General features: G+C 43.0%; 1 protein-coding gene across 1 annotated transcript in view; it reads left to right on the forward strand.

Moving 5' to 3' along the window:
* Positions 1 to 13,868, forward strand: part of epha10 (EPH receptor A10) — a gene marked incomplete at both ends in the record, with an annotated part of 179,559 nt that overhangs the window by 36,879 nt on the left and 128,812 nt on the right. Inside the window, 2 exons of the mRNA XM_080485678.1 lie at positions 6,266 to 6,330; positions 9,009 to 9,681. Coding sequence (XP_080341804.1) covers positions 6,266 to 6,330; positions 9,009 to 9,681 — 738 coding nt within the window. The remainder of the gene's footprint in view (positions 1 to 6,265; positions 6,331 to 9,008; positions 9,682 to 13,868) is intronic.

Below are 13,868 nucleotides of genomic sequence, written 5' to 3' on the forward strand. Positions count from 1 at the left end.
CTGTTTCGCCCACAGTCCCATGAATAATTAATATCTGACTGACAGTCGATTAACTGCTCCCACATTTTATGATTAAGCGAAAGTTGTTGGTGCATCCAGCGACTTGCAGGACATTTGATGGATCAGAGAAACACACACTGCATTTAGCCAGTCACGCCGTTGCCACGCGTCATGAAGATGATAGCAGGGTTGTGGGATTTGTGTCTTTACAGGACGTCACATTACGAGAGTTGAAAGTTTAATGACACTGTTAAAAGGAAAAACCCCATTTCAATTTAATGCTGTTAGAACTGCTATTATTGTCCCGCTGCTCGGCTCTTTGTTTGAGTTCCTTGACACCATAGTTCTGAGGAGGTAGTGTATATGTCTCTTTATACACAGCATTTATCTTTTATGTGCCCGTTTGTGTTTTTATGCGACACTTCATATCCTCGTCCATTTATCCCTTTTTTATCTGTCTAACCACGGTATTACTGTATTGTTTCAGCAGAACAATATATTATCTCACCTTCGATGTTTTCCAGCAGCGAGGTAGTGCAGCAAACAGGGAGATCATTCTTCACATGATGTGTTGCAGTACAACCTCGGTGTTTGTGCCCCGCTCCTTCGTCCCCCAGCCAGGCAGTAAATCCCAGCAGCCTGCGCAGTGTGTCGGCTTTGATATTTCTGTATCGCCGGAATATAAAGAACTAGTCTCACCTTCTGGGGATCAACTAATACCACCATGTTTAGGTGGATTTTATTCCACATGCAACTTGCATTGAAAAACCATCATATTTGCATATTGTACTGTATTTATCAAAAAGCCTTGCTCCTTTTCTTATTTTAGTTTTCCATCAAGCAACATGTGCTTAATGTCCATCTACAGTTCTGAGCATGTGCAGAACTACTATTTTCTTCAGCTGTGGCGACCAGGACCAACAGCTGCATTTCACAAAAGTTGCGTTTTGCTCATTTCCACAGAGACGGAGGAGCTGCGTTTTCATAAAAGTTGTTTTTCAGAGAGGAAGAGTCAGATTGTTTCTGAAAAGTTGCTTTTCTCCTGTTTCCGTGGAGATGGAGTTGTAGCGTTTCAGAAAAGTTCCATCTTGGGAGCCGTTTTCTAAAAGTTGTGCTTTTAGATGCTCCGAGCGCCGTCGTCGTGTGACCGGACACCCGAAACGAATGTTTTCCGTTTTCACTTAGACGTTGTCGTTTAAACGAGCCCCTTATCGGATTGTTATGTCACCACAACTAACGTCACACGTGACCTAATGTGTTGTTCATACTGTCAATGAACATGTGGAAATAGCCCGATTTTCTTGCTCGTTCCAAAAAAAAAAACTATTTGTACTTAATCTTCGATTAGCTTGCGTGCATTATTATTTCTGAGTATACAAATCATTTCATCAGTTTCTTTATGGTCTTCTGTTACTCTGTGTGGTAATTATTTAACTTTGAAATCGTTGTAATCCACCGCTGTGAAAGATATTTCTTTTCTACTTTTTCTGCTGCTGAAGGTAGAAGAAATAAAAATAGCCCTGCGAGTGCTGGTTACACACTTGACAAAGGCCAGGTTTCATTGTAAGCCTCTGCTTTTCATGTAATTGTTGCACCCAAAATCCCTGTTCCTACTCTCTCTCTCTCTCTCTCTCTCTCGCTCTCGCTCTCTTTTTAAAAATCTATCACAAATATCTCATCTTTAGGGCTTTCTTTTGTATCCGACTCATCTCATCCTTGTTTCAGCAAGGCTGAACAACTCAATTAATGCATCAGACAAACCAAGGCGAGATGAAAGAACGGGCGCGAGCAGGGAGGGATGTAGAACGAGGCGTTTACACTTCAGATACACGTTTTAATGAAACTCCTTGCAGCAAAACAAAGAAGAAAGCAAATCAAAGTCCCTTAAAACCTCCACCTTCTGCCCCCTGCAAACACACACACACCCAGGCGTTACGGGGATGCAGCCAGATACGTGCAGCAGGATCACAAAGTCGAAATCTAAAATTTCCACTCAGAGGAGCTCTTTTTTCCCCCATAATGGATTCTGCAGCTAGAAAACCTCCATGAAGGTGTTATTTCTAAGTGAAAATTCATTTGCTTTCAACAGTGTGAGCGTTTGCATGCCTCACATCTAAGTGCAGTTCCTGGAAATGAAAGGGGGAAAAAAAACCCATCTCACTTGAGAGCCAGACTTCTTTCTGCTCTTTCAAAGTAGTAGAAGTTTCCTTTCCTGCATTTAGAAATTGATCACACTTTTTCTGTTCACTGTTTATAAAGGTAAATGTCAGACATAAATGACTCATTAGAGTTCAACCAAATACAATTTTTTTTCTTTAATTCGGTGCAAATAAATTGAAGTACATGATAAAAACATCTGTTTAAGTAAATATCTGTTCATAGCACTTTTACAGCTTTAATTGCTGCTTCATTGACCTCAGGTGAATCGGCTTTATTGCCTCTCAAAACACACGATTTTCACATTTTACTTTGACTGAAACCGAGTAATCACCAGACATTAAAGTACAAAGTGCAGGAACTTTAATTGAAAATGTTATTTTGTATTTTTTATTATGACGTCACGTAATACTCACCGGGTTGTATCGAGTATCTTATAAGAGTATGAGTACTCTGTACAATATTCGACCAATACCTGACACTGGTATTGGTTTTTAATAATGGGGCGGTTTTGTGAGGACCGTCTCGTAACGCTGTACGCTCGACACCCATTTGCCTCCTCTTACATCACTTTTTGTTTTTACATCAGACGTATTAAATGTCAATGTTATCAGACGTCCAGCTGCATTGATGTCACATAATGAGACTAAAGCAGAACATGGTCTGTTAATCTTTATGCATGATCCTCTTTTCCTTTCTTTTTTTTACCTGTGAGACCTAAATAATGGCCACATTGAGTAAAAAGCAAAACTGGCTCACGGATTCTCGTTGCGTCTGTAATGAAGGGCAATTATTTATGAAACAGCCTTTGAAAGGATTGTTTGGGGTAGTTAATGTGTCTTGGCTGTTGAATGAAAGCCACGTGGAGCAGATGGCTTTTATTACTTTCACATGCTCTTTCTCTAACTTTCTCTCTCCTCCTTCGGTGACCCTACATTTACGTGCTCTGCTTCTCTTCTTATCTGCCTCTCTCTATCTCCCTCTTGCCCCTAAAGGCCTATTAGTCTGTCTAACTAGGCAGTGATTACAGGACTTATGTATTCGGTGTGTGATCATCGTGCCAACTTTGTCCTCCGAGCCTCGCTCTGAGTGACTGAGTGACTGCTCACTAAGGCACACTGATCCCTCTGTGTATTACCCGCTGTATTCATTTATTTGCACTTCATGTGCTCGTTCCTCTCTTCCATTTCTTTTCTGTCTTTTTCTGCCAAGCAGACTTTTTTTTGGTCGTCATCCTCCCTTTTATGTGTCGTTTTCTCCTTGGCTGATTATTTCCTCTCATCGTCGGTCTTTGCCTTCTGCCTCGGCCTTCCTCTGCGTCTCTCCGCCACCCTTTGCCCTCTTCCTTTCTAATCTTTCTCCAAATGCCTTCTATGTTATCAGCTAACTACAGAGCCAAGCTCTGGGCACTCGACGGTGTTAACCCAAAAACAATAGAGTTTAGTGAAGAATCTCTCATGATTCAGACTTTGCCGCTCTGTCCGATGATTCAGTGTCTTCTCTTCAAGTGAGCCCAAAAACCAGAACAAAAAGTATTGGATTTCATTGGCCTCGAGGAGTTTTGGGTATTCAAATGACTAATCTTTTTAACCCTTAACTCAGGGGTGTCAAACATAAGGCCCATGGGCCAAAACCAGCCCACAAGAGGCTCCAATCCGGCCAAACCACCGAGCAAAGTAATGTTTTTAACACCCGAGTCCACGTGTTAAAAAAAACAACCCAAAAAACGAACTACCCTGTTGGTTTCATGGACGCTTCCGTCTCCTCAGCCTTTGTGTTGGGATGATTCAGACAGATTACAGGTCTCGAGTCGCCTCATTTCATACGTGAGTCAGGCTGTGCAGGTTCCTGCTCTTTACTCACCAGGACTTCTATGAGTCCTGTTGCTGACGCCAGCGGGGCTTAACGTTTGTCACGAGGCAGCATGTTTTTAAAATTAAATACTTTGTCCCGCAAAGTGGGTGATACTGTTACTGCTCCTAGAACCTGTTATTCAGGTTATTTTAGAGAACCGCAAGAAACTGTGCGAGTGGTTAAGTGTCAGAGCAATGAATGAAAGTTAAAGCCAAGTTAAGAGAAGTAGAAGTTTCAAGGAACGCCGTCCTTACTCAGTGTGGCTCTTGTCTGGTTGTCAGACCTGTGTGTGTGTGTGTGTGTGTGTGTGTGTGTGTGTGTGTGTGTGTGTGTGTGTGTGTGTGTGTGTGTGTGTGTGTGTGTGTGTGTGTGTGTGTGTGTGTGTGTGTGTGTGTGTGTGTGTGTGTGTGTGTGTGTGTGTGTGTGTGTGTGTGTGTGTGTGTGTGTGTGTGTGTGTGCTCTCATGGCTGAGCTGTTTTTGAGTACGGGTAACTTTAACGTCAGCACAATCTCTTAAAAATGAGGCGATAATACAGCCGACCATATGTCACTACAGATGTTGATATTACATTATAGATTAAGATAAATGTGCTGATGATGGGCTTCGTGTCCTGTACGCCTGCTGCATACAACCGAGTGTGAAACAACAGCTACTTTCAGTCTGTCCTGACCACTCAACTGTGGCTTATTATTTGTGGGTCAACTTTAGTTTCTGTACTTTACAATGAATGAAAGTATTCAGATAAGTATGTTTTGCATTAAGTACAACTGAATATAGGTGTTAATTATATCACTGAATATGAATTTCATGAGAACTGCAAAAAAGCTAATATTTTCAAATCAATAATAAACTTTAAATGCATCTAAAACAAGGAATAATAATATTTTTGAGATGATTCAAAATGAACGCACGCACATTCATATTCAACTGAACTTTATCTATATAGCACCACATACAACACAGTCACTTCTAGATGCTTTTAACAGAGAGAAACACAACAAATCCACATGAGCAAGCATAAGTGAAGGTGGAAAGAAAAAAACCTCTTTCTAACAGGACCTATTGACACATGCATTCAGTAATGCATGGACAACTGCACACTGAAAAGCTTGCACAGCTATGAGGACAACAAACGGTACACACAAAAGCCTGGAATCAAACCCTGTGTGTGTGTGTGTGGGGGGGGGGTCTTGATACAGTGGCTAACCAACAATCCACTGTTTCACTGCCTCCAAACATGCAAGCGATGTTAAATGTAAGTGGCAAGACACACAAACACTCCAAAGTACATTTTCCATTGTGTTGTATTCAGAATTATAGTCAGGTTCTGCCAAAGTCCACTTCTTTTTTTGAAAATGTGTTTTCTATGCTGTGTAATTCCAGACCTACTGAGCTTTCGTCGCTGTGTTGCATGGGGTTTTGCAGTGTAGCTGTCCGTGGTGCTGAAACCACAGTGTGGTTTGGCTCCCTGTTACTGGCTGTTGTCTCTGTCCATGGTGCTGAAATAGTCTTATGGCGCAGGAACCAGTGTCAGAGGTGGCTTACTGAGGAAATCCATGTATTTTTGTCTGTCCATGGATATGAAACCAGACTCAGAGCTGGCTCTTTGTCTCTGTCCGTGGTTATGAAACCAGACCACGCTGACTTGCTGTCTCTGTCTGTGGTAGTGAAACCAGAGTCAAAGGTGGTCTGCTGTCTCTGTCCATGGTTCTCAAATCAAATATCATACATCGCAGCCTTACAATCTGGGTATAGTTTGTTTACCGGTATAGTTTGTTTACCGTGCGGTGCTTTTGATATCTCGGTGCTGTTTGTCTCTCAGCTTGTTGTGAAAGCACCTTGGTCTTATCTTGTTTGTGGTCTCTCAATGTGTTTTTTACTTTTAGAGCCAGAGGATGATGGGAAGCTCTTTGTCCAGCTTAAGTCCTCAACAGATGGCATTAATGCACTTATCAAGAGATACATTCACTCTCATACATTCTGACACGACTGCCTCAGTGTTAATGGCTTTCTTTCATTATTCCAAGTGTAACGTGTCATCTCGTACCAGCAGTGTTCGACTTGTGATCTTAGGTCCACCCTGTTCTTATGACTTAGTTTTTGTTGTCGTACACTTCATGAGCTCTGTAGACCAACGTGTTTAAACTGACAAGATAAAATAGAACCAAACACTCTTTGAAATCTCTCTTAAATTGACCTCTAACGCTGAGCTTGTCTCTGTTTTCTCCATTTTCTCTCGTCTGTTTTCTGTAGTGGTGCTGCTGAATTCTAAAGAAACTCAGGCCGAGCTGGGCTGGACGTCATACCCCCCCAATGGAGTAAGTGTCCCAGCATTTTTCATTACTATGACATCCATTTGTACATGTGCTGGTTGACTTGCCAGCCTCTACATCACAGCTGTTTGCTTAACTTTCTTGCACCTCATGTTCTCCTCTTCTCCAACCTCATTATTATTATATCGTAATCCTGGCTACGATCCCGACAGTGTCCAAACCAGCCACACAGATAAATGACCTCCGTCTGTGTCGATTGATTTGGCTTGTGAATTCTTGCACGCCAGGTTATGACTACAAGACAAATGCAAGAGTACTTCTTCAAAGAGTCTTCTTTTTCTGTATATGATATAAATAGCACATGTTGGACTTGTGTGACTGTATACACATCACAGATGACACATTAGTACTGTTCAGTGTCGGGTTTGTAGGACTGCTTTCAGGTTGAGAAGGCAGCTCGAACACACGCTAAGCTGAATCTAAAGAATAATAAACTTCATGGTTCACTTTCCTTCCTCCCAATGCAAGAGAAAGCCCCACCTGCACTTTGATATAGTCACCTTACAGTAGTAGAGTTTATCACATTACTCTCAAAGATAATCCAGTTTCACAGTCTGCTGTGCTTTGTGCACGTTTGTGTATGTATGAGAGAGGGAGAGCAATTTATATGTGTTACCCGGTTATTCCAGTAGTGATGTGGAGTCATAATGATTCATCTGTTGATTTGTAATTCTTTTCCCCAAACTGGGAGAAAATCAGAAATACAGTTATTGTAAGAATGGAAAAACTCTTATCAAATATTGTGTCTTACAAAAGAAAAGGCTACTCAGCAAATAAAACATTTCATTTGGTTTTATTCTGTTTAATGCAACTAAATTCAATTCAGTCCAGGTGAGCTGAGCTTGATTCAAGCCTTTAATTCAATTCACCCCAAACTCAGCTAAATGTACCTCAGTTCAACTCAACTGAACCCAGTTCAGTTCAGATAAACTTGACTCGATGCCCGTCAGTACGACGACATTCAACTTCACTCAACCCACCTCAGTTACACACTACATTCACATTAAATAAACATAATCCACCTGAATGTCGTGTTTAATGTTTGATTATATACTAACAACTGGTACAATACTTGACACCCAATGTGGACATCAGACAGGAAGTTAATTCACACACTGCACACTTGAAGGATGCACAGATCATGAAGTTCCAGCTCCACATCCAGAGATCCTCTAGGATGGTACAGAGAAGAGAAAACATAAACAAGGATTTCACACAATTTTTTAAACTTGTGATCAGTTTTTATTTTTTGGGACGTTTGATTTGAGTCAAACCTAATATAAATGATACATGCTCATAGAGCAATAACTTCCATAGTTACCAGTGGTGATTCTTTCTTGGACTAGCACTGACGCCACTTGTTTGTATTATGTTTCATGACTGGACATCCAACATGTGAAAAGTCGATTGAAAGTAGGAAGTAATAATGCAAAAATTAAACTGGGATAGTAAAATGAAATTCAGGTAAATTAGTTTATTCAGAACGTATGCTGTGAGAAGGAAAAAGAAATGAACACCTCCCTTCAAATGAAGTGAAAACACTGAAATAATCAAGTGAAAAGGAAAAATAATTAAAACCTGGTCACTAATTGAAAAATACAAATTGAAAGAATCGTGCATGCGAGCAGCACACACAAGCTAATACAGCCTGGAGCCCAAATGGCCGCGTTCAGTCGGCTTTTAATCTGCTGCTCAGGCGGACGTGGCTCAGTTGGTGGAGTGGGTCGTCTTCCAATCCTATTATTTGTGGCTCAATTACTCGTCTCCCCTGTACGTGTGCCACAGAGTTCTTGGGGAAGGCCATAGGCCGTACGTTGCTCCCAATGAGCACCTCGCTGCCACCGTTGGCGTGCGAACGAAGTAAAATACTATTTTCCATTTCTTCTTGAGGAAAGCAGTGGGAGGTGCTTCACGGAAAACCTGCGATGGCTTGTGCGACCATAGAATCAGCTTTGATTTAAGCCTCGTTTCCACTGCACAGAATGTGACGGGACGGAACGGTACGGCAAAGTGTACCCAGACCCAAATCTGCTTCAAATGTAGGCGGGTTTGTGAGCGCTGCAGATATGTGACGCCGTGACGCAGCAGTAGCCTAAGCTGTGGTCGGGCTCCGACCCGGCCACGTCTGAGTCAAAGACTTGGAAGTGAGGACTTAAGGTGCAGAGTGAAGCTGAGTGTAGGCAGCCGGGACTGAGCAAATATTTCTTTCAAATGCCATTGCTTTGCGTGCCAGAGGGCATTGAGATTCAAAAAATAAAAAAAGAACTGCTGAAAAAATGACTAAGGTCTGACCCATAGTTTGAGAAACACCACTTAAGGCTGACGTGATCACCGAGGGGGAGCCGTTGATCATTGTGACGTGATTCCGAGATCTGGGAGTTTTTCTTTTTCTAGCACCTCACACCCACTCGTCACATTAAGTCATTGGACTGTAAACCTGAACTGAACATGGACGCACCGATACCACTTTTTTAAAGGACGAGTACGAGTTCTAGTTAAACTTACGAGCGACATCAGGTCATCTCGGTGCATCCCTACTTGTGTCCTTCTCTTTTAATGTCCTTTCCACTCTTTTCTTTGTTTATTTTTCTTCTGTCTGTTCCAGTGACCTCCTCGTTCACATTTCTTGTTTCTCTCTAATTCCCTGTCCTTCGTCCCTGCAGTGGGAGGAGATAAGCGGCGTAGATGAGAAGTACAAGCCCATCCGGACGTACCAGGTGTGTAACGTGATGGAGCCCACGCAGCAGAACAACTGGCTGCAGACCGGCTGGGTGGCACGTCGCGGTGGGCAGCGCATATTCGTGGAGCTCCAGTTCACTCTGCGCGATTGCAACAGCATCCCCGGCGTGGCGGGCACCTGCAAGGAGACGTTCAACCTCCTGTACGTGGAGTCCGACCGGGACCTGGGGGGCGTGACCCGAGAGGACCGCTACACCAAGATAGACACGATCGCCGCCGACGAGAGCTTCACGCAGGGCGACCTCGGCGAGAGGAAGATGAAGCTGAACACGGAGGTGCGCGAGATCGGCCACCTCAACCGTAAAGGCTTCCATTTGGCGTTCCAGGACGTCGGCGCCTGCGTGGCCCTGGTGGCCGTGCGGGTTTACTACAAGCGCTGCCTCGCCACCGTTCAGAATCTGGCGGTGTTCCCCGACACGGTGGCCGAGGCTGCCTTCGCCACGCTGGTGGAGGTGCGTGGCACCTGCGTCAACAACTCTGAAGTTGACACGGACAGCCCTCCCAGGATGCATTGCAGCGCCGAAGGCGAGTGGCTGGTGCCCATCGGGAAGTGCAGCTGCAGCGCCGGCTACGAGGAGGGACACAGCAGCTGTGAAGGTAGGCGACGGACACACAGTGAAACACAACGAGAGAACAAAAGCAGAGAGAGCGTATCAGGAAATAAAAGAAACCGGAGATAAAGAAGAATGAATGTTAGACAGCAGGAGTGAGCGTCACGGATGTCTTTTCAGTCTTGTGCTGGGGACTCCAGCTGTGAATGATTTCTCCTATGGGGAAAAAGCAGCAAGTAAACAATGCAAACTAATTTTTCTTTCTCAAAAGCTGCGTTTTCCTCTGAAAATTCAGAAAGCCTGGTCTGTGTTTGTGATATTTTTCACGTTACGGGGTCGAGGGAGTCATTGAGATAGATCGAAATGTAGATCCGTGTAGAGATACACAGTATATGGAAATGTAGAGATTCTTCTAGAAATGCAAATATTCATTCATTCCAGACATGTCAAAAGATACACAAAAATACAGATATAATACAAATATATATATATATATACGTGCACACATATAATCCATATATATAAATCAACATGTCTGAAAAGTGGTGGGAAGAACTAAAACTCTTTTAATCCTACCCCGTGTGTGTATATATATATATATATTATTATTATTTTTTTTTTTCCCTCACGCTTTTCCCCAGATACACACTCACTCAGACTGTTCACCCACCATATAAAGGAGATACAGAATTTGAAATACAAAGACAGAAATATACATATGAGGAGGGAGAAAGATTTAAAGATGTGAAGAACTGTCGAGACAGACGTGTCATGGCAGGTGGGTAGATGGATTGAAGCACAAAGATAAAATTATTGGTAATAATTTCATTTCAGGGAGGAAAAGGGCCTGTTCATGAGTGTTGAGAAGAGACCGATACCGACTGCTCATGTTCTTACAAGAAGTTGAAACAAAATGGCTTCTCTCAAGCTAAAGCTGTGTCTGCTTTTGTTCCACGCTGACATCAGCAGTGAGAACTTTGATTTATCGGCGTTGGTACCTTGTCTCATGTCACACAAACATTGATGTGCCCGGCGTGCTGTGTGAACAGCAGTGTGTACATGCAGTCAGTGCCTGATGTGCTGTTTCTTCACATGGTTGTGTCCCGTTCCGCGTAACAATGCAGCCTGAATGTCCTGGATGCTCAAAAAAACATAAAAAGAAACCAACACACACCTACACCAAGCAGCATTGGCGTTAAGAAGCCGGTGGGCGGTGTGAGCTGTTCTGACTCTGACGTACAGTACAGTATCGGGAATGTTTTGTCACGATTGCTCATACAAGAGCAGCAGTTTGATCGGCCGACTGTTGCTGTTAGTTTTCGCACCCCATCTTGCGTTATTGTGCAATGCAGCGTGGGCGTCGGAGTCACTGAGCAGCTGACTGTAATGAGACGGCAATTTTAGTAGCACTGCTGAAATCACCGCAGTGGTCTCATGTTGGTCGGTTAGAGAAAAGAACAATCATCGTTTTGTTTTTGGTTTGTTTTAGTTCGTGTGCATGTAAAAGTCCAAATTTACAGCAGTGTGTATTTTTTTCAAAGTTGAAATATTTGTGCTGTTTGTGTCTTTGGGCTTTTTTGTCCCAGTAATTTGAACTAAGCTACATAAAGAAAACAAGGCATTAAAGTAGAAATGTGAGCCATTTCTCCCGTTGAGCTTCCTGCCAATACAGTAATTACATTTCAAGAGAGGAAAGGGAAAGAATAAAGAGAAAAAAGAGAGTAAAATAGAGCCTCGCTGCACAAAGTGCCAAATGCATAAAATATAATCACCGCTAGATGAGGAAACTGATGATAATGGAGTGAAAAGTGGATGTTGAAAGTGTTAGTGGAGGCAAGTGGCTTCCTGTCTCTACTTCTCCGTTTGACAAAGTGCGCTGAAATGTCCTCGGGCAGAGACCCTGAACTCCAAGTGGCCTCGAGTGGCGAGTGCTCAGCAGCCATCGGCTCCGGGGATGGGTGAATGGGTGAATTTAGCTGGAAGTGTGAAGTACTTTAAGACTATACTTAACCAGGGAAATCGTGCTTCATCAAGTGTAGCCCCTTTCACATTCTGCCATGTCTTTTTCAAGGTGGCTTTATTACTTTGCAGCCATTTAAAACATGAGACATACACTCCTCAGCCATAACATTATGACTAACTACCATATAGTGTGTCTTCCTCCTTTTTACTGCCAAAACAGCCGGTTTTAAGTACAGACTCTACTGAAGGTGTGTTGTCTTGTCTGTCAGCAGCAGATGCATGAGACTGTCTGCATGTAAGAGCCTTGGCTGTTCAGTTCATGACTGTGTGAATGCTTCATGCATTTCGCTTCCTTCCATTGACCACTGCAACCAGAAAACACCCCACAAGAGCTGCAGGTTTGAAGATAATCCCACCCGGTCAAAGTCACTCAGGCCATGTTTACACGACAACGGTGCTCGGAGCAACTCGAAGCAGAACTATTTGAAAACACCTCCCAAGGTGGACATCTTCTCTGGAAACGGGGGTAAAATGCCATGTTTCAAGTGAAAAGGCATCATTTTTGTGTTTGTTTCAGAAAAGTCGACATGGCTATTACTGTTTCTACCGGAATAGCAAAAATGCTGAAAACAATGTAGTTTTCATGTTGAGCCACTAGTGGGAGCAGTTTTTCGTCTTAATGAAACCACACACCTGCACGGAGAGAACAATATGCTATAAACATCAACAATATCAAAAACACATTAGATTGTTGTGATGGTGACTGTCGACTATAAAACTACCTGAGGAGACTATGGACTGAGAGTCACGACACGACGGAGGAAACGTCGTTCTGATTGTCCAGCTGTTGAGCATGTGCAGAAGAACTAGTTATACGGCCACGGTGTGCATGCGCTGTAGCAGCGTTTCCGCTGTCTACACTGAGACGGAGCCCAAGTGTTTTCAAAAGGTTTAGTTTCCCTACGTTATTTTGGAGCCAGATCCCAGAATCCCGCATATTTCCAAAAGGTTCCACCGCGCAGGCTGTTTCCAAAAGTTGTCTTTTCAATGACTGTTGATCACCCCTGTTGTGTTAACAGACCCCCAAAGCACAATAAAAGTTTTCACTTAAAAACGTTAACAACGCAAATTACTTTCCTGAACAGAATCTTATCTTAATTGTTCCAAGTGTATCTGACTTTTCCCATCTAACTTATGTAGTAAAACATCTTTATGAAGTTTGAAAATGGACACTGTGACTTTCACTGTCAGTGTGTGAGAGTGATGGCCATACCTCACTCAGATTCTAAGTATTTAATCTGTCGGCTGCATGATGTGGATCACTTTGCTGGGAGGAATTTCACACTTTGCGACTTTTCACAGAGAAAATCTCGACGTTCATTGGTGACTTTGTTCTGAATGTGAGTGTCTGATGGCCTGACGACCTGTCGTGGGTTCGCTGGGATTGGCTGCAGACAAGATGGTTGGTCATTTGAACTCTTCATACTCTGTTCTAAATCTGTATTTATCCTAAAGCTAATTTGTTTATGTAGCGGAATCATGTAGTTGAGATACATGTTCTCCTTCTCTCCCTTGAGTTTCTCTCAAATTTTATGTTTTTTTAGCAAAGCTGCTTGTAACATTGGCTTCACTAATAGTGCAATAAACCAAAATGTTGATTACCTCTTTGAAGCTTAATGATTGAAACGGAGCTATGATTATTTCAAAATGCATGAGCTGAAATAATGATCTGGGAGGTTTAACTAGCCGCAGAATGGCAGCTGCTCGAGCTTTGGTGAAGAGCATCCAATGATGTGGCAAAATGGATCAAAGTGCAGCTGTTCTTCTCTGTGTGGACGGCTCTCAGTGAAAAACGCCTACATCTGGCTCAGTGCGAGTGTTCCACAGCCTGCCAAAGTGGTACAAGTTGGTGGCTTTGCACGTCTGCAGAGTCGAACAAAAAGTGACAGTAAGAAGCAAAGTTAGAAGATGAAAGTTGCATTCACACAAACTTTTGCCTTAATGAATCCTCCTCTCAGCAGTAAGTGAAGAGTTGTTGCGGTGTCAACGGGAATATTTCTGCTGCCAACACGCTTTACTGCTCAGAAGCAACGGCTCACAAGAGCAGAAATCTGGATTTCAGTGGCAGACGTATCCACGTTAAAGTTCCTAGAAGCAACTGTGCTGATAAGTCATGCAGGACTTTGGCCCGCGTTGCAGAATTTCTGCTCTCGGATTAAGTGTTTGACAGTTGGAGATACCGAACTGTTCAACGGTATTGGCCTTTGTGCG

Source organism: Lipophrys pholis, assembly GCF_963383615.2.
Source record: "Lipophrys pholis genome assembly, chromosome: 17".
Lineage (NCBI taxonomy): Eukaryota > Metazoa > Chordata > Actinopteri > Blenniiformes > Blenniidae > Lipophrys > Lipophrys pholis.